Source organism: Solea solea, chromosome 20, assembly GCF_958295425.1.
Source record: "Solea solea chromosome 20, fSolSol10.1, whole genome shotgun sequence".
In the NCBI taxonomy this organism is placed as follows: Eukaryota; Metazoa; Chordata; class Actinopteri; order Pleuronectiformes; family Soleidae; genus Solea; species Solea solea.
The window spans coordinates 17097446-17125333 of record NC_081153.1 but is presented as its reverse complement, the minus strand read 5'-3'; the positions used below and the strand labels follow the sequence as shown (position 1 = coordinate 17125333).

At 39.0% G+C, this 27888-nt stretch overlaps 4 protein-coding genes across 4 annotated transcripts; 1 reads left to right on the top strand and 3 right to left on the bottom strand.

The window, feature by feature from the left end:
* Nucleotides 1-5978: 5978 nt before the first annotated feature.
* On the bottom strand, nucleotides 5979-9554 carry mrpl24 (mitochondrial ribosomal protein L24). Its single transcript, XM_058618401.1, has 6 exons — nucleotides 9467-9554; nucleotides 9027-9213; nucleotides 7692-7787; nucleotides 7206-7309; nucleotides 6738-6868; nucleotides 5979-6397 (listed from the first exon to the last, which is right to left on the bottom strand). The coding sequence occupies exons 2-6, from the start codon at nucleotides 9207-9209 to the stop codon at nucleotides 6261-6263; spliced, it is 651 nt and encodes a 216-aa protein (XP_058474384.1). The 5' UTR covers nucleotides 9210-9213; nucleotides 9467-9554; the 3' UTR covers nucleotides 5979-6260.
* A 1363-nt stretch (nucleotides 9555-10917) lies between these two features.
* On the bottom strand, nucleotides 10918-18015 carry LOC131447825 (hepatoma-derived growth factor-like). The gene is made up of 6 exons (XM_058619904.1): nucleotides 17599-18015; nucleotides 15114-15190; nucleotides 14721-14859; nucleotides 14471-14629; nucleotides 14191-14379; nucleotides 10918-12715 (listed from the first exon to the last, which is right to left on the bottom strand). Exons 1-6 carry the CDS (start codon nucleotides 17683-17685, stop codon nucleotides 12695-12697), a joined length of 672 nt encoding a protein of 223 aa, XP_058475887.1. The 5' UTR covers nucleotides 17686-18015; the 3' UTR covers nucleotides 10918-12694.
* A 1895-nt stretch (nucleotides 18016-19910) lies between these two features.
* On the top strand, nucleotides 19911-23941 carry prcc (proline rich mitotic checkpoint control factor). The gene is made up of 7 exons (XM_058618738.1): nucleotides 19911-20682; nucleotides 20769-20816; nucleotides 21367-21849; nucleotides 22199-22294; nucleotides 22479-22625; nucleotides 22894-22959; nucleotides 23578-23941. The coding sequence occupies exons 1-7, from the start codon at nucleotides 20365-20367 to the stop codon at nucleotides 23662-23664; spliced, it is 1245 nt and encodes a 414-aa protein (XP_058474721.1). The 5' UTR covers nucleotides 19911-20364; the 3' UTR covers nucleotides 23665-23941.
* Nucleotides 23942-24757: 816 nt separating this feature from the next.
* mrpl9 (mitochondrial ribosomal protein L9) lies at nucleotides 24758-27711 on the bottom strand. The gene is made up of 7 exons (XM_058618739.1): nucleotides 27439-27711; nucleotides 26338-26497; nucleotides 26043-26167; nucleotides 25891-25944; nucleotides 25663-25764; nucleotides 25495-25578; nucleotides 24758-25199 (listed from the first exon to the last, which is right to left on the bottom strand). The coding sequence occupies exons 1-7, from the start codon at nucleotides 27523-27525 to the stop codon at nucleotides 24900-24902; spliced, it is 912 nt and encodes a 303-aa protein (XP_058474722.1). The 5' UTR covers nucleotides 27526-27711; the 3' UTR covers nucleotides 24758-24899.
* Between the last annotated feature and the right edge of the window lie 177 nt (nucleotides 27712-27888).

Sequence of the window (27888 nt, the reverse complement as noted above, 5' to 3'; positions counted from 1 at the left end):
TGCCCACTTTTTCACCCAATTACCGGGATGGAGTAATGGTGCATGACTGTCAAAGAAGGGAGGGGTGGGGGGGCAGGGTGAACCCGGAGAAACACAGTGTCACACAGGCTACGGAGTGATGCCTGCACCCAGAAGATGACCTGTGTGTCTCTGCAGGGACACGACAAATGTAGTGAGTGTCAACCTGAGTAGAGTCAGTGCAGCAGCAGCTGCTGATGCTGCAGCTGCAGACTTGGTGTTTGCAGTTGCACTGAAGGAGGATAAGGAGGAGGAGGAGGGAGCTCTCTCCTTGCTAAATCACTCCATTTGGTCTTTTTTTTTTAATAACACTGAACAAGTTTGGAGTAATGAGCAGTTTCCAGCATCAAAGGACCAGGCCCTGCAGTGTGACAGACCACACAGTAGCTGCTCATCACCAACAACAACTTTGGTAGTTATTGTGCAGGGTGTGTTGATGATGTTAATGCCTACATTCGATTTGACATCGCTGATCCAGGAATAATCAAGGGAATTCAAAAGGCTCAAACGTTGATTTACCAGCACAGACTGTGCCAGAGTCCAAACAACAACAAACACAGAAATATAAGTTTACTACATCAGTTATCATTATGCTTTTGTTACTGTCTAGTTTGGGTGATCTAAAGGGGGCGGGTTATATGAAAGCATTTGAAAAGAAAACGTTCAGATTGTCCTTTGCAAAAATGAGCTTTAGCCCCACCTCCACCCCCCATTTTCAGGCTTTATGTGTCCTGTCATCTTCAAGAAAAGACACTGAACAAAAAACGCATTCAGTAAAAATGCACCATGTTGCAGTAGATGTGACACAAAGCGCCTTCAAAAAGAAATCTGCCGTCTTTCAGAGCAGCAGAATAAGTATTTTGGACAGTCTCCTCAGAGGCAGCATGTGGTGTTGCCCACAGAAAGTGATCAAGGTTCGATGGAGAATAATCAAACCAAAGAATGTAAAGACAGATGTGGAGCTCTGTGTGATTCTGTACTCAAAGAAGCCGCAACAAGAGCAACAGAGAATGATTATTTCAAAAATATTTACAGCCAGTGTGAAAACTGCAGTGTCCTATGTAACAGAGAGACACAGAAGATGACCAGGCTGAATGAAGTAAGACCCTGCGCCTCTGCAGACAGTGAATGCTGCTTTGTAGTCGTCCTCCTGTGGTCGGGCAGCAGCAGGTGATGCTGCTCACCTGAGGAATTTGACACCAAGATACCAGCAGCACTGTCTGAGAAGGAAACGTCAAAGTCGACAGAGATCAGACGTGTGTTTTCCGGTCCAGCGTCATGCAGCTATGGTGATTGAATCAGTCAGCAGTTTCGCTCACTGTAAGACGTCATCCTCCCTGCTGCCATTTGTCTTCAAAGTTCCTCCCTCTAAAGACTCCATCATGTCACTCTGCTATCTTTAAAGCAACAGACTCACAAATGCTCAAGACATGAACCTGCAATTATGTCCAATTGCTCCTGTTTAGTCAAACCGATGTCGTCTCACTGGGGTCCAACAAGACATTAACATGCACAGGATGAAAACATGGAAATTTGAACATCCAAATTTCCATAATGACTAGACAAAACTAGACTCCAGCTGCTGAAGACGATGTGTTTTACGACGAAAGGCAGCGGAACAGCTTCAGAATGGACATTGTGGTTAAACTGTCACACTTAGATAGTAAATGTGTATAATTTATGTGCCATGTCTCTGTGTCTGTACTTGTACTTTTATCTGTGTGAGGACCAGTTTGAATTATAGACCATACAAAGTGGGTGCATTTGTTTCAGACTTAGAATTAGAATTAGGTTTAGACTGGGGTTAGGTCCAGGTCTGCATTAGGTCACTGAGTACACAAGTACAGTGTGTGTGTGTGTGTGTGTGTAAAGTTTTGCTACCTCTTGTATAAAGTACTTTAAAGAGATACTTGAGTACAAGTATCCGGAAAATGACTTTGGTAGAAGTCGAAGTCACTTTTTATAATATTACATAAGTAAAAGTCTTTGAAATTTAAAAGTATCAAAATATCAAAAGTAATTTTCTGATATAAAACGTACTTCAGTTTTTTAGAAGTAAAAGTATTAAGAAAGTGACGAGTTAGGATTGAGCCACGGTGGCTCAGTGTGGTAGGGTGAGTTGTGGGTTCAATTCCTGGCTCTCCTAGTCTATGTGTCCCTGAGCAAGACACTTAACCTCATGCTGCAGCTTGTGAATGGGTATGAAAGACGTGTCAATCAAGCAGCTCCTCCAGACTAGAAAAGCTCTATATAAATACAGACAATACCAACTCGTCTTCTTCTGATTGTATTTGTAGTAGTAACAAGTAACAGAGATAGTTAGAGGAAATGTTGTAGAGTAAAATTTGCAAGTAAATAACAAAGTAAAGTACAGATACGTGAATTTTGTACTTAAGTACAGTAATGAAGTATTTGTACTTTGTTATATTACAACATTGCCTATTGAGGACCTTTGTGTGGGTCCAACTTCCTGTCCTAATGAGGAAGTGGCCCTAGTTGAGGTGAGAAGCAAGGTGTGAATTCTGGTTAGGTTATGGTTATGATTTGACATGACCTGGTTGTGGTTAAAGTTAGGAATAATGATTTGGTTGGTCAGCATACTAATATGGATAACTTGTGTTTGTGTGTGTGTGTAGTGTGTGTATGTGTATGTGTATGTGTATGTGCACACATAACATAATCCTAAAACTTGAAACTTCTTACACATTATGCTAACTTGTATATTTAGATTATCTTTAACATTTCCAACAATGATTAGGGTTAGGGTTATGCTGTTCCTCCTGGACATAAATGTGGTAAGGAGTCGGTGAATATGACTTAACATTAGTGACAAAACACTTATGATAAATATTGTTCTTGTTTAATACAAAAAAAACCCACGGAGATGGGCCGAAATAATGCACTGGACAAAACTATGGGCAAATAACAAAAATCCCAATACAGCTGTGACCAAAGCAAACAACATCCAGAAAATCCCCAATAGCCTACTGTATATATTCTGCTGTTCACTACTATATGATTTCGAGTTATAAAAATATGAAAGTACCTTCAAGTTAATCTTCATGAAAACAATTGTAATTTCATGTTCAGTATTCTCATAAAACATTTTAAGATTGACTTTCACACCATTTCACACCAATTCAAGAATAAAAGCCTCACTGACGATGCAGCGTGTACATTATCCTTGAAGAGACAATATGATGTCCGATGCTGCTGATCATGAGGCATCTATGTATTTATATGTCAATGTTATAACATAAGATAACAGAAATGTTTGGGTGAATACATTAAAGCCTAGTAGAATAAGTCAGGGCAGTGTTTCGTCCCTTTAAGCTTGTAAATGCAGCATACTGAGGTCTATATAAGAAAACAGTTGGGAGCCAACTAAATTAGACCAAACACAGTAAAACATGCTTGGAGGCCGTGCCTCAGACCTTCATACAAGCTAACGTTACATTTTCCAGCAGCCATCAAACAACCAGCCTATAATTAGGGACTATCATTATATTGTAGCTGAGCTTAGATCATTTACTGAGACGAGAGCAACGCCGAACATTTTGTTTAAAGTGTCTTTAAATGCTCTGGAGACATTTGACGGATCACAGATCCTTCCGTTTGTGCACAGAGAACATGACACTTGCCACTTATCATCAGGTATCATGTTTTTGAATGTTTGTGCAACAATTCAACAATATCACTTTTGTGAGCTGAGGTGACTCACACGTGCAGCCAACACCACCAGGTGGGATTCATTAGTTCACGTGGCTGAGACACGTAGTGTGACTCAGCTAAAACACAGAGCACAGCCTGCACTTTATTTTTATGCAGTCTTAATTCTGCTTGAGTCATGTTCAGTGGTCCCGTTTAATGGCTTCACCACAATTACTGTCAACTCGCCACAAAGCAGACGTGTTTAAAACCTAGCCTACCTTGCACACACGTTGAGACGGCTATAAATTCTGTGCTTTTTGTGTGTGAAAGGAAAAAACAAATGAGGACAAATGAGGCGACACACAGGTTCCATTTCGCCCAGCATCACACTTCACCTGGAAATAAATCCTGAAGTGAAGTCCATACGACATTCAGGCATCGACAGGAAAGATGAACAGCCTCTGAATCATTTTCCTCCTATAAAAGTAAAAACCTCAAAAGCCTGTTTCCGCTGACTGGCTGCTTTTTCGCCCCTTTTGGATGAAGAGTGGCAAACTGGCAGAGGACAGGCGAGTGTGGGAAAGCTGCTCCGCTCACCAACCAAACCAGCGGCCTGCCATGCTTTCTGCATGATGCTACTGCGCTGACCAGAAATTAGGGTATGGAGAGCCACTGTGCATTTTTGACTCAATTATATTGTGACACATCATTTTTTTCTGTGTCAGTGTCTGGAAATGAGGGTAGTTGCTTCTGCAGCTGGAAATCTGGAGTTAACCTAAGACGTGATGTAAATCAATACTCGTGGTTAACCAGCAAGGAAAAAGAGACTTCATATACCTCACAGGCTGCCTCCATCACATATCATTGATAAAAGTACAGCTGCACAGAATGAGCTTTAAAAAGATGAAGATGAAGTAGATATTTAAGGCTGCGGTGGCTTTTTTGAAGTGAGATTTGCTGTACCGAGTAAAAAAACCTATTTAATCAGGGCAAAAGCCGGAAATTTAGGAAATACTGAGGCTCCAATTAATCCAAATCCTCCAGTAGAATCCCATCTTCCAAATATAGTTTAGTCACCAATCTTGGGTTCTTATATGTTAATAACATTTTAGTCTCAATGTTTTTTCACATTACCAGGAGTAATTTCTGGTTTAGATTGTATTTATTTGTCTACATACTCTGTAAAAGAGTGCATATTTTTTCTAAAAGAACAGGCTTGTGTGACATTCAGCTCTAATGGCTTGACTGATGATGACCAAATGATTTATGTTTACATTAACCAACATTGTGCTACTCTTTATCATAATCTTTTATATTGACTTTACTGTCATGAGCTACTGCCACCCCGTTGCTGCTTGCAGGATCATAACTTTGTATCACACATATTCAATCCTACTAAATGTATATTCATTTCCCATTTCCTTTGTCCATATTAAGCCTTTTTCCTCAAATAAGCGCTGAGCTCATATTTGAAACCCAGTGAAAACCAGTTAAGGATCACAGGAATACGCGACTAAGTGCCAGTGTATAAAGTCAGATGAGGTCAATGAGAACTTTGTTGAAACAATCCCTTCTGTATAGTCTCCCTCTCTGACGTTTGCTGCTGCTCACTGTTTCCCAGACATGTTGGAAACACGATTCATTTGTCGAATGATTTTCAGTCTGGGTTTCTTACAATAATAATCAGTGTTTTCAGCCTCATGAATGATTCAAACAGACTGCAACCATTGCCATTCTTATCCCTGCTAATACAAACCATATAAGTTTGCTGTCCTATGGTCTGTGTGTACGTGTATTACAGTATTCTAAAACAATACTTAACATTTCAAAGTAATCCACTCTCCCAGGGACAGAAGCTTCTCTTTTTGGTTCATGAACATTAGAGTCAACCACAATTCACTGATGTTCTCCAGATGTTTGCTATATTATCCAACTTGTCCATGTTATCCTCACATACTCCTTGTATACTACCATTTCACAGCAGCTCAATAATTATTACTGACAAATTTGCATGGATCTGGTAGCACAATGTTTGGCTGCATTTCAACTTTCCACTTTAATATAATTGCTTTTGATTTAGTGATAATGTTCACATTTTGTGTTTGGTCCCGTTTGTCTGATTTTGGACATCATACCACAGTAAGTAAAATACATTTTTAGATTATATTTTCTGGGGATACAGGTTAAGTTCCAGGGAAAAAATGATCAGATTTTGAGTGCATTAACACTGTGGAAGGGAGGTTTGCCACTGCTCTTGCTTGTTATTCCCCAAGTATCTCCACATGTCTACAAACCTGTAGGATGATTGGTTCACGTGACACGTATTTATTATATTGTAAAGACACAACTTTCAGAAACATTTAAGTTACACATTTGTCGTCAGCTTTGTTTGCATCTGTTTCACCTCTGAGCATTTTCACAAACCTGTTTCCTCAACACTTTGTGTGTTGCACCAGTATTTTACTGTCCAAAAGTCTAACTCATGCCACCCTGACACAATGTCCTTCAGCACGACTTTCGCTGACACAAGGTATCTTCGGTGATGTTGTGAAAACTCTGTGATTCAATGAGGGGACAGAGTGTTTCTCTGCTCAGTACCAGAATGAGGTTCTTTGCCGTCTGTTCTCCTGAATACCCAGCTTCTCCATGACTTCTTCCTCCAGTGTTTTCAGAGATGGTACATAAGTCTTTTCTAAAGTGTCTGAAGGACTGGTGTCTTTGGGACCATCTGTGAGGATAGAGCGGGGAAACAACTCAAATTAAAAACAGAACAAATCATGAAAAGTAAAAACAATTTTGTATCTTCTATGCCGTGTCAAAATAAAGGAATGTGACACAATAAGTAACATAAATGATGTGTTGTTGGAAGAAAAAGTTCTTCATAATATTTTTCCCACAAAAACTCTCACTCTGAAGTCTATTTTTGGAAAGTAGGTCTGCACAGGGTGGGAAAAAACTAAATAAAAAAAAACACAGATGGTTTAATGTGCTGACTGTTGCATATACACATAATAAACTGCACTGTAAGAATAATAACCGTCTAATCAAAACACACATATGGCACACACCTTTCCACTGCTCTGGCACAATGCTGTCTTTTCGCTCCACGAGAGGCTTAGGAATGATTCGACTTGTCCTGACCGATACTCTGACTCTCTCCCCCTCTTCTGTATATCTCCACTCGACTTCAGTGGGTTTCCTGGAAGATCAACGTCAGTATGTGGTCCGTTGAGATATCAAACATCAGGTGCATTTATCTTAACACTGGACTGTTTTAAAGGTAATGTAGAGAATCAAACATACATCAACACAGATGCACACAGTGATGTTATGCAAAACTCTTTAACATGTAAACTGTGTTTTATTGTTGGCCTGGATTTTTAATAACATAATAATTTAATCACAGCTACAACTACAGCACAAGCCAACAGCACTTAGGGGCTGCAGAGAACAATGATAAGACTGTCTAGCTCTCTAGCTATTGCTAATGTTGGCTGCACAATATCAAGACCTGTAATTGTGCATTACTATCATACCTGTCGGAGGGGTCAATGAGGGCGATATCGCTCAGCAGAAGGGGAGACTCACTGGCAATGTAGGTCCCACGATAATCTGAAGTTCGTCCCAAGAACCTGTAATGCTAACATACAGAACATAAGTGGAACAGTTCTCCAATTTAGCAGTGGCAACCTGGCGCCCTAACAACCATGGCCACAGACATGTGGCTCCATCTAGTGGAGCTAAAAGAAATACATAAAGGATAAGGTTTTATACATGTAATTAAAATTAAGGATCATGAAAATGTGTCAACGACATCTATGTGAGCTCCTTCATATGGATGTAGAAGCATCAGTAATTTGTGTAGAGAGAACAAAAAAACATAGACTGAATAATGTATCAAAAACTGTATCTAACCTTCTAATTAGACAAGAGTACATTGATCAGAAACTGACAGAACATTAGACATGGGCGATGTCCAAGTAAAAAAAACTCAACGTTTGAGAGAAAAATGTCCTCCTTACAATGTTAAGTCCCTCCAGGATAACCCAGTTTCTGTGTCTGAAGACTTGGATCACTTTTCCCTGCTTCCCTTTGTCCTTCCCTGCAAGAATCTCTACCTGAAAAACAAACAAACAAACAAACAAACAAACAAACACACTTAACTTTATGTTGTCCGATATTACCACAGCTGTGGCTATGCATAATTGACTGTAGATACAATACTAGTACCATCATCAGCCTTATCACAATCGGTGGGAAACAATTATCAGATTGTATGTGGGTATTACTACACTTGCTACCTTCGCTCTCTCAACAAGGAGTGCACAGAACGAACAGAGTCGTGTGGAGCTCATAGGCTTCATCAGCACTGTGTAAACTAATGTGACTATGGTTTGAATATAATGGACATTTGCTTATAAGTCAAGTACTTAAGGGTGGGAATCACAGGTATCTCACGACATGATACGATACGTGATAAATGGTCCAAGATATTAATAATATCATGAAAACAAAACTAGAGCTGAAACAATTAATCAATGAATTGATTATTTATCGATTACTAAATTAATCGACAACTATTTTGATCATCGATAAATTGGTTCAAAGCTTTTTTCATGATTAAAACAAGATTTCCGATTGTTTAAGCTTCTTCAATGTGAGTATATTCTTAATTTCTTTGCTCTGGATAACAAAGAAATCATTAAAAGTGAATCATTTTGGTTTGTGGACAAAACAAGACATTTAAGAACATCATAATTTCCAGGTTTGATGAACACCACTCAACATTTTTTAAGGTCTTCTGATATTTTATGGACCAAACGATTAATTGAGAAAATAATCGACAGGTTAATTGATTATGAAAATAATCATTAGTTGCAGTTCTAAACAAAACGTATGAGAAAAGTGAAAAGTGCAGGATTTATTCACAACATAGTAAGGTGTATAAATTCTATGTATTGAACGTGGATGGGGCATCTGTTAACGCAGCTTTCTCTGCCAGTATCCCGCTGTTAACTGCCTCTCCTTCAGCCAGGTAACTTCTGCCCCAGTATTGCACAAGGAAATATGACGATATATAACCAAATCGATAATTTGACCCACCCCTACAAGTAATACAGCTTTATTTAAAGGACAGTAAGAAAAATACACTTTCTCTAAGTACAAGTGGCTGGTAAATACTACCAAAACAGTTATATTAATGTTAGGACATCATTATTTAACAAGTTGGTGCAGACCGTTTTAGAACAACACTGTCAACGTGTTGACAAATATGAAAGCAAACATCTAATATTCATCCACGCCTTCTATTTTAATCACTATGCATATTTAATAAAAGATGCAGCTTTGTTTCTCACCCTGTCTCCTTTGACGACAGTCCAGTCTTCCGGTGCCACAGGCTCCACGAACACCTTTCTCCTCCTCTTCCCCGCTGGATTCAACCTTTTAGCAGCCATAGTCCACGGTCTGTTGGTGCCGTACCGGTAGTCCTTGGGTATAACAACCCTGACTGCCATTGACAGGAGAGTGGTCAGCCTCATGGTGCTGCGTGGACACAATGAATGACGTTTCGTGGGTTAGTCAGTGATGCCACAGTCTCCACAGATAACGCTCAGCCCAGGCTAGGCTATGCTAACGTTAACTTGAGGAGGAGCTTTTATTACCGCACTGAAAATTTAGCTAAACATGCGCCACTGTTTCCTGGCGCACAAACACAGAAATTACAGACATATTTATCTTTTACGAAAATAAGACCACTAAAAGAAAACGGAGTTAGAGAAAAGCAAAACGATGTTACCCTCCGTTGATGTCAATGTCACATGCAGAAGTTTAGTTGGCTGTGCTTTCCACCTTCAGCAACAGCAGGCAGCGCCCCCTGCTGGACGGGAGTGCCAGTACTGAATGAGCGCATGCGCAGTTGTAAAGAGGATGCAGGGTAACGATGACATTCAGCTTTAGCTGTGCTCTAACTGTTTATACAATATCTATATACATACATCTTATTAAGTTATTAGCAGAGCAACATTAAACGTATGTACAGTTAATGGCACAGACTAAATTCAAAACAACACATTTACAAATAAAAAGGACAACATCAAGGGAAATGTTCTCTTGGACATAGTTAAGGATTATTTTACCGTTGCTCTTGGGGCAGCTTTTAAAGGGAGAATTATGTGGGGGTTTTTTGAGCAAGGGGTGTGTTACATAAAGTATATAGCGTTCAACATGCTGCCTCTTTGGAGAGGGAGAAGGAACACTGTAATTTGATATACACACTGTTATGTTGAAACCCTGTAAAAGAAATCCCAACTAGAAAAAAAATAAAAATCTAAATCAATGTTACCGTCTGCTGTATTTGGAATATTTTCAGAGGTTTACCATGCTGTCAGACATGCACAATATTTGATCACTATTTTCTTAGTTATGATACAGCATATCGACAGTTTGCATTATACTTTCATTCACAGTGACACTATGTGTGAATAGTGTTTCTCATTTACTTTCCAAACAGCCAGCACACTGAAAGCTGTCTTTGTAACACAAAAAGATTAATGCTGCTAATCAATGCTGTCATTTTGATAACAATCCAATTCAATCTCATTTGCAGTTTTACCTAGAAATCATTGTCTTGGTTAAATCTTGAGTTATACTGGCAGCATGCACTTTAACTGTGAACTGGTTGGACATTCATGGAGGTAGATACAGTGAGTTATAATAATACTGTTTTGGTGCTGTGACAAAGCAGGAAGATATTTAATATAATCCTTACTCAGAGGTCACCGTTAATGAAATTAGAAGGGATTAGTAACCTTGTGAAGGAGACATACCAACAGCAGCAGAGAGCATTTACCATCACCACAACAAAACGAGTTTATCTGGATGGATGTTAAAAACATGGAAATAAGCAAGCAGACACTGCTCAAATACTGCATGTGTAAAACTCAACTGAGCCCCATGACAAATTGTCAAAGATGTCGGGACACATTGTGTAACACCAAAACTAGTTCAGTTACGACACCCTGGAGCCCCGAACTGTGCTGCAAGCTTCTCCTGGGAGCATATCATTCATGACAAGGGCACTTGATAAAGTGCATGTGCAGCGTGAGTGGTTAGTTTGAACAGTATTAGTTTTTCCCCTTTTTTAAATTATAAATTTACATAATGTTAAAAAACAAAAATCTAAGACATGATTACTTAAGGTGTTTAAGTAAATGATTTATTGGTTAGAAACATGACAGAAACAATGGATTTTTGTAATCAACTGGTTTATTAAATGGACTGGCAACTACAACAGTAAACTAAGCAGCAGATTAAGATGAGTGGCAGCTTCCAAAAGTAACACAGAAAGCTAAACCCCAGATTTACACTTGAATACCATATCATACCCTTGGGATTAACTACAGGTCTGAGAGGGACATTTGAAGTAGTTATTTTGAAATCAGTGGTGTGGTGATGGGAAAGTGACCGTCTTGGACACAACAGCAAAAGTACTTTAATTTTTTTTTCTTTTTTAAGAGTTGTGACTTCCCTAAGGTTATTGAGTTGATAAACTGTAGCCTCATGTTGCCAATTACAGAACACTGAAGCAATGACAAGGACATCCAAGTAACATTGTGACAGGGTCAAGTATTATTTTTTTTTTTTAAAGAAACAACAAAAACTTGAACCTTAGATATTACATAGCGCAGAAAATGACAACACCACACTTTACACATGATCAAGTTCAAACATATTCAACAAATGTGAATTAAACACATCTTTAAAAACATCACTACTTTGCTTCACAGCCAAAATAAAAATAAGATCACTGAAGTAAAACAGACTCATATTCCAGTTAGGAGGGGCAGAAACCAAACAAAACTGACTGATCACTCTGTGGATTCTTTCTTATATAAACAAAAAAAATGAGTAGGACATTATCGCGTGTTGGTATTAAAATGTCAACAATGTATTTTAAAGGTTTTTGGTACAATCCATTACTGAATGCAATTACTTGCTCAATGGAGTTATATCACCAGTATCAAGCAATGGCAGATTAATGTGACCTTAATTGGAAATCATAACATGAAACAGAGTTAATGGATTAGAGTTTGCCAAAGACATCCATCAGACAAAGAGTTAACTTTTAAATTTCCCTCTCAAAAAAAATGCCATTACACCACCTTGACTTCACACTACAACATTCAGGAATGTCTTTCTGCTTTTTGTATTACACACCGAAATTTACAGAGGGTTTTCTTAAAAACTGTTCAATTAACCATGGGGTTCATTTATTCAATAAATTTAGAAGCCAAGCAGGCTACATTTGGGATCATGTGCAATTAATCACGTAATTTGGTCACCTGCAAATAAGCATTCTACGATGCAAACAAACCTGCTGCATTAAAATATTCTCGTGAACTAGGCAGGGAAGAAAAGGCTCTGAAAGTGCAAGTCACATTCTATGAGTGAATAAATGAGAAGCTAGATGAAACAAATGCAAGTAAAACCTTGTCATTTATGAACTAAAGCTAAGAACATGGGAGAATTTTTGTTCTTTTTTTTCCTGTACAATATCCATGTTTTAAAACCATCAAAATGGAGCATTTGTCAAATAAATTTAAATCTTTTTGCTTAAATGTTTTATTTTTTTTTACTATATTTTCAGTGTTTATTCCCTTTAAACTGAAAAAAAAAAAATGTTTTGACACCTAACATTTAGTCTTTGTAATTGTGTAATTGCACTTAGAAATAAAAAATATATATACACCAAAATCCCAATATAAATGAGCCCTAAAGTGCTCAGTTCAATTGTTTGAAATCAGATTAGCAAACTTTGTTTCTGGGATATATGATACCCCAAAAGTGACAAATGAAGATTTGCTTTTCTCTTAGTACAAACACTTAAGGTTTTTTTATGTTTTTTTTTTTTTTTTTTGAATTTTCTCATTAATTAAACAGTTGAAATCTGGCATCCTGCAGATAACCATGGTGACACTTCAGTTCCAAGAGTCAAAGTTTCTTGTGTTTCTTCTGTGATTTGATGTTAAGCACTATCTGTCACAGGCTGCAGAGAGAAGAGTGAAGAAAAACATTTAGAAATGAATACAAATCTGTCAAAATGTTGCATTTAAGGATCTTCAACAATCTACAGCTGTCACATTCTTTACAAGCTCTACATCCATTCTGCCATTGTTTACAGCGAATATGAACTTTTGAAATATCGTAGTGTCAATACGCCCTGACATTAACAGTGCTGGTAACAGTAGTAGACAGATTAAGCCATTTGTCTATGTCAGACTTTGCAGTTCCAAATCCCGAGGAGAGGTATGTGTGCCTCTGTCAGTACAAGACACACACACAAGATTTAGACAGAGACAAAGACCTGCTCCGACTGAGTCGCAATGGAGGAAATTTAATGATCAAAAGTCTGGTTATAACTCACCAGAATTGCACTAAGTGCAACAAGACGTTTGCTTGTAAAGGTGGAAATATGAGCAATCTTATCAAACATTTAGCTAAAGTGAGTCACATTCAGATAAAGGCCTAGCACAGAGTACACATCCAATGTTCCCCTCTACCTCAGGAACCATGCTAGCAGGAACCCACCATGCAAACATGAGTTAATAGTAACCATTAATTAGTTAGAATATTAGCGTTTGAAATGGTTCAATCATTTAAACAGTTATTCAGAAAATAAATGTGTAATCATTTATTGATTGGGTCTGAGAAAGCCTCCTTCAAGTATACACTTTAAATATACTGAATTATTCACAAATAAAATTAATGGCCAAACTGAATTTATGAACACACATCATCCATTTTTTTTTAAATTTAACATAGATATTGCGGGAAAAAAATAGGACCAATAATAGCGCAAGGGACCTAGATACACAACTCATGACCATGCAATCAATCGTGACGCAAGTGGTACACTTTTCCTACCAAAGCAAGGTAGAAAAGGTTGTCGCTGTAGAAAATCAGCGAAAACCTTGTTTGTATCTGAACGAGTCGTCCTGCATGAACAGCTGGCTGTGACATGAGCACACAGGGACGCGCTACATTGTATTATGGTGATGATTTTAGCCAATAATTAGCAAAAAATTATGAAAAAGTATGTTTTTCCAAACAGGTGTTGTAGTATAATTTAGAGCTGACTTAGTGTGGTCATTTTAAAAAGGCACTACCGCTGTATTATTGTACAGACAGTGGACATTTGTTTTGTCGATGGTCCCTGTGAGCTCGTATCACAGCCAGCTGTTCATAGACAGCTCGTTAAGATGAAAACAAGGAGGTTGTAGCTGACTATTTCCTAACTTTGGCTGAGTGACGTCAGCTACTGCAGCTCTATTGACGCTCAAAGGTTTCACACAAAGCCGTGAAATATCCACTGTGCCGTTAGCCAATCTAAAACAAACTTCCACATAATTTTGCTACTCCAGCGAAAAAAAAGTAATGCAGAGAGTGGAGACCATGATGCTTTAAGCCCACAATAAGTCCTAACATTTTGATGATACACAACAAAGGGGAGCTTTGAATCACCTTATCTGCTGTTAGTTGGCCTCCAGCTGGGGCATTTTCCTGGGCCTCTGGTTTCGACTCGCTCTCTGAAGAGAGAGCAACTGCCTTGGGTCCGGCCACATCATTGACCTTGGCCTCTGTGTTAGACTTATTGTTGTCTGCTTTAGAGTCAGATTCTGCTCCTGTATCTTTCAGCCGTTTCGGAGATGCCTGCCAAATATATGAGGACAGACAGCCCAGAATGAAGCAACAATGAAGCTGTCCACCTTAAGCGTACAGAAATAAGAGGCTCTGAGCTCACCTCTGTGGACTCCTCTGCTTTTCGTTTGGTGCCACCCCTCTCGTTCTTCTCGTCGATGACCAGAGCCCCTTCGTCCTCATCACTGCTGCCCTCTGCATCAGCTTTCTCTGAACCAGCAGTATCCCCTGCTCCTTCTGAAGCATTGTCCTTCTTTGATGACTTAAGGCAGGTAATGAATGAGAAGTGAAAATGAATAGAGAATAATGACGGATCATTTAATTTTTATTTATTTTATTTAAAATTCACCCACCTCATAGTCTTCATGTGTCACAGTGGGGTTGTTCTCAATCTCCCACAGTCCCTCAGCAAAGCCTTTCCTCTTGTTCTGTTTCCCAAACTTCTCCTTATATTCATCATAGGAGAACAAATCCTTGGCACTCAGGAATGCCCTTTAGGAGGTTTAAAAATAAAAATAAATTAATCTACTTAATATTTACCATACAAAAATTATTCTGTGACAATTCCAGCTAGTTACTTTCTCAATAAGGAATTCAATGGCAATCGTGCCGATAGTTACCAAAAGATATTGATCGATTACTTACATTATTGATTAATTGAAGTGACTGTAGCATCTTATGGTTTATTTTTATACAAATGTACAACTAACTAGTTGGATGTTGACACCATTAATTAAAACACTCACGTTTCGTGTGTTCCAAAAAAGAACACCCGGAGTTTGTTAGAGGTCGACTTAACTGCTCCTTCAGGTAACTCGTCAATCTGTGAATTAAAAACACAGCCTCTTAAAAGGGACGCTAATTCAATTCAAAAAACTTCATTTGTACCCGAGGCAATAATGAATCCACAAATCCTTCCAACTCTTTTAGACAGTGAAATGACTATTTAATTATATTCTAATACAGACACAGTGATAAACACAGAAGATTAGGATCACCATCATAAACAAAATATGAAATATTGGAAAGGCTTTAGAGAATTACAATAACAAAAAAGACTGATCAGCAAATATACTTAAATACTTGGAACAATAAAATATTTAGAACTTTTCTTAAATAAATTACTTAAACTGTTACTTAATTGTCAAAATCATTGGCCAATTACTTTCCGTAAATGACTGATGAATCAATCTTTGAGCTCAGTGTAACTGGAGTCACACAGCCCAACAGTCATTTCAGCTTGATGAAATCTGTCTGGCTCCTGTTCAGTCCACTCTATTTTAACTCCTAATGAGCCCATTGAGGGCAGTAGTCACTCTGCTTTTCGCTTCCCTTCATTTGAAACATCCTTGTAGTGTACCATTCGGCTCCTCCACTCTGAATGCATTTATTTGTATTACAAAAGGGCACTAAAGCAGAGGAAAGCACTATTATGATGACCAAGTGTGGCGTATGTTTGCCTCTGCCAGACAGGGCTTTTGGCATTTCCAGATAGGGCAACTGTGTCAGGATGGGTGGGGCACGGCCTGCAGCCAGCTGAGATGAGACAAGGCTGATAATACTGACAAAAAGGAGGGAAAGAGCCCAGACCGGTGCTGAAGGTCACTTCAATATTTATGAATGATAGCAAAAATGCAGTAGTTGCCGTTGAGAGGCACACTAAACACTGACTTAGCAGGGCATCCAATGCTTCATTTTCAGGGGTGGTTAGCCAAGGGTGGAAATCTGTTTCCTGGCTTCCACCTTTATCTGTCATAATTTTGGTTTAGTACAATACTGGTTATTTTTTGTTCTCAACTTTTATTGCAACTGATCAGCCTTGGTTGATGTTGTGCTCAGTAAGTGCTTTCTCTACTTTAAGTCCTTCAGAATTAAGATTTAGTTCAAGTTTTGTATAATGTGTTGTTACATGCACCATAGAAGTCCAAAGAGAAAATCAGCATTTCTAACTAGCAGGGACACAAGAGCTGCTGGTCTTCTGCTGCCTCCTTTGGTTATGTTTGTGTTACTTCGGTAAATCTGAACAAGTAATCTCTCATATCGATAACACATTTAAAATGGAAGCAGCAGTAGCATTAGCAAATCCTGTGTTCTGTAATGTAAAATTCCTGATTTTTTCAATGGATTTGGTGGGGAGGGTGAGCAGCTAAACTTCAGTTTCAATACAGGAAAAGACAGTTGAAAAGTGGGGGCACGTATTCTTGAGATATTGAAGACTTAAGCAGATGTACATAATATTATGTGTGGGCCTTTTGTAAGTTGACCAATAACTCTTTTTCTTTTATCCCAGCTGGCAGCCATGTTATCAAGCATCCAGAACCCAGGCTGATTCACAAAAGTGGCACACGTGGTGACATCAGGGTTGCTAATGTGCCAATACCTGATACAATCACATACAAAATACTTTATGCATATTGGCTATTCAAGAAAACAAAACAGACAAAAACAACAACAAATCATTGTCAGGTATAGGCCATTATCAGACCATGAGAATGAACACTACTGGTCAACCTATACTTGAAGATGACACAAACGTTGACTCCTGTGTGCTGTTAATGGAAGAGACAGACATGACGTTATTAAGTTATAGCACTGTTTTAATTGGCCTGGGCCAAATAATGAAGTAATGGAACACACACCTATCACAGAGCGTGTGGAGGTGGAGAGACATGTTTACGGAGTAAACCACTGTTTATTAGCTTCACAAGCGGCCATGTGTAGCCGTAATGCAACAGCTTATTCATAAAAAAAAAACAACTTAGCCCTTAGCTAAGTCGTAACATGGCTTCCTGTAATTAGCACAGTTTAAGTGATGTGTGCTACAGGGCGACTTCACGGTTATGAGTGACATGAGAACCTACATCCTCCGACCACAACACTCTCTCGGCTTCGTTTCAAGTTACTATTAGCATCAGTTAACAGGCCGCATCCAGACACCGAAGCAGCAAATTAAAGCAATGCTGGTGTGAAAAGACCATCTAGTATGAACATTCAAATTCAGTGTAATGAGGAGTCTGCCTTTACGATGAACCACGCGGAATAAAATTAACTGTTCACAGGACAACAGAACAACAGCAGGTTAGCTGAGTGGTTTGGCTACACTGCGGGCTATGCTAACTCTTGGTAGCTAGCTGCGTTTGGGCCTCTCAGGTAAACAGTGACAGGCGGGCAGACACTCGGAGCGAATAGAAGCGTAAAACCGAAACAAGCAACATTAACTGGAGTGCTTACCCTCGCAGGCCAGTGTGGATAGCCCTTCATTTTAGCAAACACAAGATCACCAGGTTTGTATTCCTTTTGCCTGTTAGTCCTGGGCATTTTCGTGCAGAAAGTATTTGCTATTTAAAACGCAGTGGCTGTTTTTAATTTATTTGCAAATGAGTTCGAATTGGGGGAGACTTGTAACAAACAAGCCAAGCGTCTGTTTGCCAGATACAGCACGGCGCGGAGAACTGGAGCGAAGACGCAACGGCGGGCGACTTTTTTTCGCGGCACGTTCTAACGACGTACTAAATCAAACACCGACACTGTTTGGTCAACACGTTATAATCCCGCCGTGCACTGGCTCGTCCCTCTTTGACTGTTTGGGTTTGAAATTGTAACCCGCTTCCCTCTGCGGACGCGCCCCCAGCACCTGATGGAGTTGCACACTTAGCGCACCCTGTTGACTCCTAAAGGCATAATGTCTCATGTACAACGCCAGTGTTAAAGGACCAGTCAATACATTTGCGATTACAATTTAGTTGGACAATAGCTTACCCTATGTCCAAATGGCTAATAATAGCCATAATATAATATAATTGTTCTCTATAATTTTACACATTAAATGCTCAGTATGTAGTTTTTGGTAGAGACAATGCATTTTTTAAATATACAAAAGTAGCAATAGATTAAGCGTTCTGCATTCAGGAAGCTTTTCTAAAAAAGTATATAAAAAAATAGGTAGGTAGACCTATTTACCCCTTATTTTTGAATGCAGGAAGTAACTAAGGGTCTGACTTCCTGTTAATGTGTGGTACTTACAAGTTTCTTCCATGTGTCTGCCAATAGAGCGAGTCTGCTTTCTTGACAATGGTGCAAATACTCTTTATAGTAGGAGTCTCAAACTCAAATGACCACTGAGTGTCTGGTTTGGTCAGTAGGGCAATCAAGTGAAAAAAGTCCATCTTTTTGAGAAAAAGATAAAATGTATTGTGATATTTCACATAATTTCAAAATAAAACTTTGTTTTGATGTGGTAAGATAACTGTCACAATATAATCATATTTATGATACAAAATTAGTCTATTAATGAAACATAAACATACAGAAATGTGTCATTATAACTTGATATTAAGTGGCAGGCTGCATGTTTGAGACCTCTGCTTTATAGCCTTTCACTAATTCAACCGGTGTTATAGCAAGCCCTGACTGCACATGATACCTCTTTTCTAGAAGCAATATTATTTGTCAAAGTTGTTGTCCTGTCTGCTGCGTAAAGCTACACTATTACTGTATTACTGACCATAAATGCCAAACCGGAAGTCTCTCACATAAATAATGGCGGACTTACATGTTTTTGCCGAAAATAAGGTCAGTTTACAACACTGACATTCCCTAAGACTGTAACACTATCTGGTAAAAGGTAATTAGATAATAATAAAAGAGAAAAAAAGAGAAAAGAGAAATTTATATTACAATCTCTAAAATATTTACACTATGTTGTGTGTAATTATTTTTGTGTAGGTGTTTATGTATGAGTATGTCAATATTTTATTCCTTGATTCAGCTTGATATATTCTGCTGCTGGGGTTCTCTCAATCAAAATGTCAACAAATGACCTAGTTTGTTGGGAAGCAGCGTGGGATCATGGAAGCTGCTATCTTGTTTGGTTTATCCTGTGTATTTGCCTTTTACGGGGACAGCTTCAGCAGCAGAACACGCAGCAAACTGCAATGAGTCGACAAGAAGACGACAACACTGTGTGCAACACTGAAATGTCACCACAGACATGAAAATTGAGACACTGACAAACGCAGAGAGAGCCGTGTGGAGCTGATAAGCTTAATGAGCATTGTGTGAACTCATTTGACAATAGTTTGAATGTAAGAGACATTTGTTTATATTCAAATATTACACACTGCAGCAGAGGGGTCTCAAACTCAAATGACCTTGAGGCCACCAAGCATCTAGTGTGGCCAGTAAGTGAAAAACTATTCATATGAGCTTAAAATGACTGTATATCACAGAAATGCTTCATAATATTTTGCATAATTTAAAAATAAAAGTGTCTGTGTTGATATGGGCAAGACTTTATTTATGACGCAACATTAATCTATTACAAAAAAAACATGAATTTCAATGAAGCCATATGCGGCCCGCATATGGCCCACAGGCCGCGAGTTTGAAACCTCTGCACTACAGCATTTTTTTCCCAGAAACAAGTGGCCTTTTTTTTAATAATTTTGATACACGCACGCTCCGTTGGGGGGCGGTAAGAACATACTTATTGACTACCGTTAAAGAGACAAAGAAGAAAATGCTGCGCAGAAACATGCGCAGTTGTAGCCTCTTTGAATAAATTATGAAGGCGAATGTTTTGATGGAGTCGAGGGACTAACTGGACACATTTGTTGACCTAACAACACAGGAAAGTCGCTGTTTTGTGGCGTGAAAATACACCCACTGCACCAACAACCAGCGTGCAGTGACAACTGTACACTTATTTATTCAGCGTACGAAAAAAATAGGTCGGTTTGCCAATGTCGTTCACTGCCGCGGCCTAGCTAACATTTCAGCTAGCACTGTTTTAAGTTGGGACAGTCCATAGATGTAAGGAGTTCTTACTCATCATTCACCTGGATTCATATTGTTATCAGCGGCTGTGTTAATGAAACGTTATCGTACCTGTTATTGACGTCAGTGTGTGACCTGCTCCTGTAGAACTCATCGAGTTAAAGTGGTTGTCCATGTTCACAAACTACTGCAGAAAAGCAATCCTTAATCACACCAGCAGTCATGTCTTTAGTCGCGTATGGCAGTAGTGACGATAGCGACACCGAGGGAACATCCCGCTCTGCTGCATCGGAGAGCAAATTCAGCTCTGGAGGACTTTTCTCACGCCTACCTGCTCCCAAAAAGACAGGAGCTGGGGGCAGAAAACACGATGGACCAGGCAAGGAGACTAAAATAAGCAATTCAACAGCGGTGGACAGCGCGTCCAACGACGATCTCGATCTTCAAACATCTAGAGGAGGGTTTTTGTCAGGTCTGCCCAAGCCGAAAAAGCGAACAGATCCTGTCAGGATAACTGTACCACAGATCCAGAGACAGGATGTGAGTCCACTAATTTGTTTTTACCCATAATATGTCCAGTGGTGTGTCAGTTTGTAATTAAACATCTGCGCAATTCTTGTCCTCAGTCAGACTCCGATGACGATGAACCAGCAAAGAAGAAATTACCACCCCAGGTAAGAAAAAATTAGTGTAATAGAAAAATATTTTGTAACTCAGATATTACACATGTGTTAAGCTGTCGTTTCTGCCCTTGTTTTAAACACAGTCACAAAGCAGAGAATTTTAGGACTTCATTTCAAGGTTGAGGAACCACTGCTCACTTGACAGAAAATAACCAACAAATGAATCAACAGAAAATGATCATGAGTTGCAGCCCTAGTGTCACACACACTTTCAGACTCAGGAGTAAATGGCACATGTGCCGCTGGAGAAACTCAGGGTAATGCACTGGGAGCGAATGAGTGATTGTCTTCCCTTCAGGATTTTCTATCCAGGCGCCAACCCCAGCACCTGGATCATCCTGGAGATCCTCCTACTGTGCATTTTTCATATGTAAATGTGAAACATTTGCCTCTTTTATGTCTGCCCTGACGATGATCACACTTTTTAGACTATTAACAAGAATAAAATAACATAAAACAACAACATGAAATAGAGGAAACATTCTAAAGTGATAACCTGGGTTCAAACTTTCTCTTTCTGTCCATATCTCTTCTCGTCCAGGGTGCAGGTTCAGGTCTGTCTGCCCTTCTACCAAAACCCAGAAACCTGACAATAAGGGAGACTGCCAGGGTCCTGATTCCTCACACGCTCACCAAACGGCAAGAACCTAAAGGACCCAAGCCTGGAACACCTGCTCAGTCTGGGCTCGGTTCTAGTGCATCTCCCTCTGCCATCAAAGCTGCAGCAAAATCAGCTGCTCTGCAGCTGGCTAAACAAATAGCTGCTGATGACCAAGATAATGAGGAGGACATAACCCCACAGAACTACTTCTCCCTAGGTGAAAGCTCCCCGCCCCTTCCTGCAACACTCCCAAGCTTAGATCCTGAGCCGAGAGCTCCTTCTGAGCCTCTTTCTATCACAGCTGCTGATGAGCCCGGTCTGTCTGACGCTCCCCTTGATTTTGGGGGAGAGGGAGCTGGAGCATGGGGCGGTCAATTGTCTCAGTATCAACAGCCCATGACGGGCCCAGAGGCCTGCCCTCAGGTAACCATAACTTGTAGAGTTGCATATTATCTAATGACGTGATTTGTCAAATCAGTCTTTCTTTTTAGGCTTTTCTTTTAAGAACAAGGCCAAATCATGTTGTCTTTGATAAGACTGGTGTAAGAATATAGAGATGCATTTGTGGAAACATTGACTTCTTGCTTTTTATGTATTCCCATTGCACAGATGATAATGTTATACATTCAAATGACAAGCGCCCCTTTTTATGCAAAATTCTCACAAAAGACATATTAAGGTCCTCAAGAATGTTTTTTATCCTCATAACTTTGTAGAGTTTGTATTGAAGAGAATAATCAGTAAATGACAGTCATGCTGTTTTCTTGGGCAGGAATATTATGAGGAGTCATATTATCAAGATCCTAACCCAGAATTGTCAGAGGAGGCTGAAGAACCTGGCCAATCTGCCATGTTTGATGATGAAGCGGTAAGAAGTGCACTGCCTTTTCTCTCTAATACTTCCATGTTTATGTCTCACAACTGTGTGTTTTCTTAAAACGGTTAACATTGCGTTTGTCTCCTACATAGTTCTCATACACATGTTTATATGTTTCATATCAGTGGTTCAAGTTCATCAGTTCATCATTTTTTTCCCCCCACATTATATTTAGTTCATGCGGCTGCAAGGGAAAAGGAACAGAGGCAAAGAGGAAGTCAAGTTTCTGGAGATCAAGGGCGATGACCAGCTGAGTGGTAACCAGCAGTGGATGACAAAGAGCATGACGGAGGAGAAGCAGACCCGCCAGTCCTTCAGCAAGGTAACCCTATCTCTCTGTCACAGTTGTCAACACTTGTTTCTCTAATGTGAGCATTTACAAGGATACAAATTACTTTAGTTTTTTGGCTTGTGAAGTTTATGCCAAACTAAAAAAATGCAACAAGGCTGTTAAAAATGTCATGCAGGTCTAACATGAACATAGGTTTCCCTTGTTAAATATATAAGCTACTACACACATTCACATACTTACAGCATAAGCAGGAACAATAGCTTTGTGTTGTAAATCTTTTGTCTTTACTCTTTTACAGAAAAGGGGAGAACAGCCTACAGGACAACAGCGGCGCAAGCACCAGATAACATATCTCATTCATCAGGTCAGTGATGCTAAACCTCATACTGTCTGCATCTCTGTAATGTAACTCATGTCTGTCAGGGAGTATTATCTTGTACATGATATACCACCACAATCATTTAATCTCTCTAGCCTGATAATTATCTGCCACTATTAACAGAAGTCAGTGATGGCTACTAAACTCTTCTACAACCACACAATTCCTTTATTTTCACTTATAGTGCAGAGCTGACTTTCAGCTTTAGATGGTCTCGAAGTTAATTTGGAGCAGGGTGCCAGTCAGTTTCTCTCCATATACCAGGAGTCTGCTCTAACAGTGCAACAGGTCTGAACACATCAAGCTTCATGTTTTGTTCATGCAGAGTAAACCACATCCCTTTTGCTTACTTCATCTGTCTGCCAGATATGCTCCAAAAACATCTAAGCATTAAAAAAGCAGCGTATCTTTTATAGATACATTGACTATTCAGCAAATAATGTTTTTTATACACACCATAAAGAGTATTCTGTGTTTGAATAAGCTCTCATAGTGGTGACAAGCATTTCAAATTGAATCATGATTAAACACTAGATTGATGTGACATTTAAAAAGTATGAATGTTTTTGAAAGGCATTATTTTATAAATTGTCTTCTTGACAGGCCAAGGAACGTGAGCTGGAGCTGAAGAATAATTGGGCGGAAAACAAGATAACTCGCCGGCAGACTCAGGCCAAATATGGTTTCTGATTGTCACAGTGTGGACTTGTGTAGAAAAACCTGATCAGAAAGTAGAGATTTGCAGATTTCCCAAACAAAGGGGAAGTACAAGTATATACAGTGTAAGACAAATTTGTCCTCTTGCTCTCCATCCTACATTTGTGTTGAACAGTTAATATTTAATAGCTGTTTTGATCTGAACTGTTTGGTAATGTGTTACTCCCACATTTAAACTCCAATTACAGCCATGACATTCTCCTTTTGACAGTAGGTAACTATAAATAAACAATTTCAATATTTTCTAAAATGCTGCTTCATTTACAAACTGTTCAACAGTGTTTTTGATTTACCTTTCGGTCGGTCAGTGGTAGAGAGGGTGTAATTGGACCCTGAAGTGGCCAATCATACTTTCTTTTTAAATGTGTATGCTTCTTGTTCATCTGATCAGTGTACGACTCACTTTGTTGAAGTTCCTATAGAATAGACTTGGCTCTCTAGCAGTCTCTTATATTAGTAAGATGATACCCTTGATGACATAGGAACTGATGTCATTAAAAAGCTGTGAAACATTACATACATTAAGAATCAACAACTCAACTTGGCAGTATCCTGAATTGATTAACTCTTAATCAGTGCTGCCACAAGATCCTGATGTTTTATTATAGCTCATTTTATCTCTTTATGTTACTTCACTTATCATGTTGCTTCAGTTTTAGGGAATTTCTGGCGTCGAAATGAATTAGGAATACTAATCTGCTTGTGGTTTGCCCACTTACAGTTGCCAGAAGGTTTTAGGATGGCTGAATAGGGGAAATGTTTAATTATATGGGCAGTGCTTAAAAATAACTTTTGTTTACCTTGTTCTTTTGTTATGGGTGCAGTTTAAATTATCAATAAACCTGGTCCTATCCTGACTTGGTACCTTTTAATGCCACAGGAGTTTTTCTTAATTGTCACCTGTATCATAATGATGCAGCCGTTGCATATGGTAAATAATAAATGAATTCACAATGCATTTTTTTTAGTTCCCTTACCCATACTTGGAGGCAACATAACCTCTTGAAGTGCTCCTTCAATTGTATATATTACATTTGTTTGATAGTACATCCTGAACCAACAGAAGGACAAAATGACATGACATTTATTCTTTGTAAGCCAGATGTAAAACATTTTAATACTACAATAAACTGTATATGCATGTGAAATGTGTATTACAGGTAAACGCACTCAACTGAAGTTGTGTTGATGTCTCGATTTGGAGTCATTTAATCTTTTTTTGGGCCATCACTTGGCGGTGCTGTTGTGTCTTGTGTTGTCTGTGTAGCTGAGGATGTTTCCTTAGCAGCCGAAACTTCACCACAGAGACTCACAGAGTCTTTACCCGCATCTGGCTCCGTTTCTACACTGGAAACTCCCTCCACAAGAGCTGCATCTTCATCAACTGCCTCTGAAATGCAAGCATCTGCCTGTTTCTTTTGTATTTTCAACTGCCGCTGGTAACTTGCAGACTGGTCTTCATATGGCAACAATGACATTGGGACTCGAACTGTGTTTATTCCATTGATCTACAAGACAAAAATGGACAATAAGCATTCTGCTTGAACAAAAGCCAGACTTGCTTCTGATTTGTGTGCTTTCTATATATTAGATAAATACAGATTTAGTCAAGTGACACAAAAAGGTACTTTTTCAGTGTGATGAAAAACAAGTGAATCCTCATGTTTACAAAAGAAAATGTTTTATTTTTGGCTACTATATTATAGCAAACACAAGTAACTGTGCTGGCTGTTCAGTCTACTCTAAAAGGCACTTCCAGCTTGGAGCTACATGCATGTGATGCACAGAACAAACAACACTTACCGTGACATCACACCAATAGTCACCCACATCCTTGATTGGCTCAAATGGAAGACTCAGTGCATGAGGTGGCACAACAACTCCCAGCTAAGAAAAATTTATGGAAATGAAATAATTACTGAAGCACCTGTCATGTTGGGTAAACACAGATGGAAAGGATAACTGACAAACCTTCTTGAGAAACTGTCTACAGACAACCTCTTTAGTGAGCTGGAATTCTTCAGGTGGCATTTTGTGGATCTTTAGTGTGGAGCATTTAAGGAACTCCACAGTCTGTAAAAAAAAACAACAACTGGCAGTTCATCTGCAGTTCCTATAATATAACTGAATAACTGAATAAGGTGGAAAAGTCTGGAAACAGGGGCAGTCTTTGAAAGCTGAAAGTAGTCAAATACTCACCAGTTGTCCAGTACGGGTTTGGATTCTATCCTCTGGCTTACCCTCACGCAAAAGCTGTGAATAAACAGGTGACAATAATAAATAGCTCACCTCAGCTGTGTAATATGAAGGTAAACATATATATCAGAGTAACATTATAGTGTTATACACACTCTTAACTCCTCCTCAAATATCTGTTTGTTTTCTGGTGACGGATACACTGCGAGACCCAGGGGCAGCAGCTTGTTCCGGCCAACTGATTTTTTCACAAACACAGTGTCTCCTCGCCCCCCAAGCTCTGTCAGAACAAACAAATGTAATGGCACACAGAGAAATTAGACAATAATTAATGGTTCGATATATTGTAAATATATATCTAAAGCAGGAGCTCCATTTTTAGCCCCTAAAAATTCTGATGCAAGTAAATTAGTTTGGTTTCAAATGTTAAACACAACAAAACATTCTCACTTGGTACTGTCTCCGTTAGGATGAGCTCCATTTTCGTTGTGGGAGACTGTTTGGTGTCCTCGACCAGCTTGTAGACTCTGTGTCTTCGAGGGTGAAGCTTTGGCGGTTCACCTTCTTTGGATAAAGGGACCTGCCACCATCGCTCCACCACAACTGTGTTCTGTGAAAATAAAAGGCAACCAGAAAGTCGAAAGAGGCTCCTAGACTGTACAGAACATCAATAAACTTTACACACGGCTCACTGTACAAATCAACCTCTGCATCTAGGTGTGTCTAATAAATTGGCAGTGGATTGTGTATCTCCAAGTAATTAGATAGTCATTTACAATAGCATCAATACCAAAAAAATTTTTTAAGTTAACAGATGGAATTGTTGAACAGTATAGCACCAATATTTGAGTCTGAAAGTGTTTACAGAATGAAAAAGAGAAAGATAAGAACCAGCAAGACAAACAGTGGATGATTAGATTTGATCAGCAACGGCGATATGTTGCCAAGTCACCAGGAGGACAAAAAATAAACACATGCATGTAAATTAACTGCAGTCAAGCTGACAGACACTTGTTTCTCCGTGGTCAAACAATCGAATGCTGAATAGTCACACTCCGTACAAAGATTTCTATGGTAAAAAGAATGTGAACCAATTGATCAAGCTGATTTGTGCACATTTGAAAGCACATCTTTGAATAATGAAAATCCTCACAGCTATAAGTTTCAGAGAATAACTGGACTTTAAGCAACTGTATTAAGATAATTATCTATAAGTTCTGGACAAGAGCGATAAAGTTGTGTTCAGCACATTGATATCTACTATCATACATAGACATTTTTACTGTACATTATTAGAGAATTTTTGAATTAAAAGTCTCACATTACCACTTTCTAAATCACTGTGAGACGCAATAAAAACAAAAAATGTCCATAGGTTCTGGACAACACTAACTAGGTTGTGCTCATGACATCTATGACTACTACCATACTGTAAATCAGACAACTTAAACTGTGTTGTCTCTGACATCGACATCCTGTGTTAATAAATAACAGTTTTGGATGAGAGCATTAAAGAGTGATGAATGTTTAATTGGCAGAGGCTGTAGTTACCTGAGTAAGAGTCAGAGACAAACTCCTGCAGTTGACAGCAGTCTGCTTCAGCAGATCTTGAAGGACGCGCCGGCCTGAGCCCAACATGTTTACACACAACACCACTGAAATTCTCTTTAAATGTACTTTGTACAAACAAATCGCCACGTCCACTGGCGTAAAGACGGTCCCTGCACACCTAAAAAATACAGTTTATTTCTGAAAGCCTCGGTCACCGCTGGAGGAAACGCATGTTAGCTAATGCTAACCTGAGTCGCAGTGACGTCAAAGGACCATACCAGCTGCAAGAGTGGTCAAAAATAATGCCTGAACTAAAAGATAATCACGTTGGAAGCAGTTTATAGAAAATTAAATTTCACTATCATACAACGATTTGTTTCAAAGTTTGTTGTCCGTTTTTTGTATTTGGAGATAAGTTAGTTAAAGAAGATTTTAGAAAAATGTTTTATC

Bases quoted from the DNA above. Each gene is read 5' to 3' on its own strand.
- LOC131447825 (XM_058619904.1), bottom strand. From the start codon at position 17,685: ATGCCCAGGACTAACAGGCAAAAGGAATACAAACCTGGTGATCTTGTG. The intron at 14,860-15,113 runs GTGAGTGTTTTA...AACCTCCTAAAG, and splicing joins TTTTTTGGAACACACGAAAC to GGCATTCCTGAGTGCCAAGG. The intron at 12,716-14,190 runs GTGATTCAAAGC...TTCTCTCTGCAG, and splicing joins GCCAACTAACAGCAGATAAG to CCTGTGACAGATAGTGCTTA.
- mrpl24 (XM_058618401.1), bottom strand. From the start codon at position 9,209: ATGAGGCTGACCACTCTCCTGTCAATGGCAGTCAGGGTTGTTATACCC. The intron at 7,310-7,691 runs GTAAGGAGGACA...TCTGTATGTTAG, and splicing joins TCCTGGAGGGACTTAACATT to CATTACAGGTTCTTGGGACG. The intron at 6,398-6,737 runs GTGTGTGCCATA...CTATCCTCACAG, and splicing joins TGTGCCAGAGCAGTGGAAAG to ATGGTCCCAAAGACACCAGT.
- mrpl9 (XM_058618739.1), bottom strand. From the start codon at position 27,525: ATGTTGGGCTCAGGCCGGCGCGTCCTTCAAGATCTGCTGAAGCAGACT. The intron at 26,168-26,337 runs GTGAGAATGTTT...TTGTTCTGACAG, and splicing joins CCTAACGGAGACAGTACCAA to AGCTTGGGGGGCGAGGAGAC. The intron at 25,579-25,662 runs GTTTGTCAGTTA...AATTTTTCTTAG, and splicing joins GTAGACAGTTTCTCAAGAAG to CTGGGAGTTGTTGTGCCACC.
- prcc (XM_058618738.1), top strand. From the start codon at position 20,365: ATGTCTTTAGTCGCGTATGGCAGTAGTGACGATAGCGACACCGAGGGA. The intron at 20,817-21,366 runs GTAAGAAAAAAT...CTTCTCGTCCAG, and splicing joins AGAAGAAATTACCACCCCAG to GGTGCAGGTTCAGGTCTGTC. The intron at 22,295-22,478 runs GTAAGAAGTGCA...CATTATATTTAG, and splicing joins CCATGTTTGATGATGAAGCG to TTCATGCGGCTGCAAGGGAA.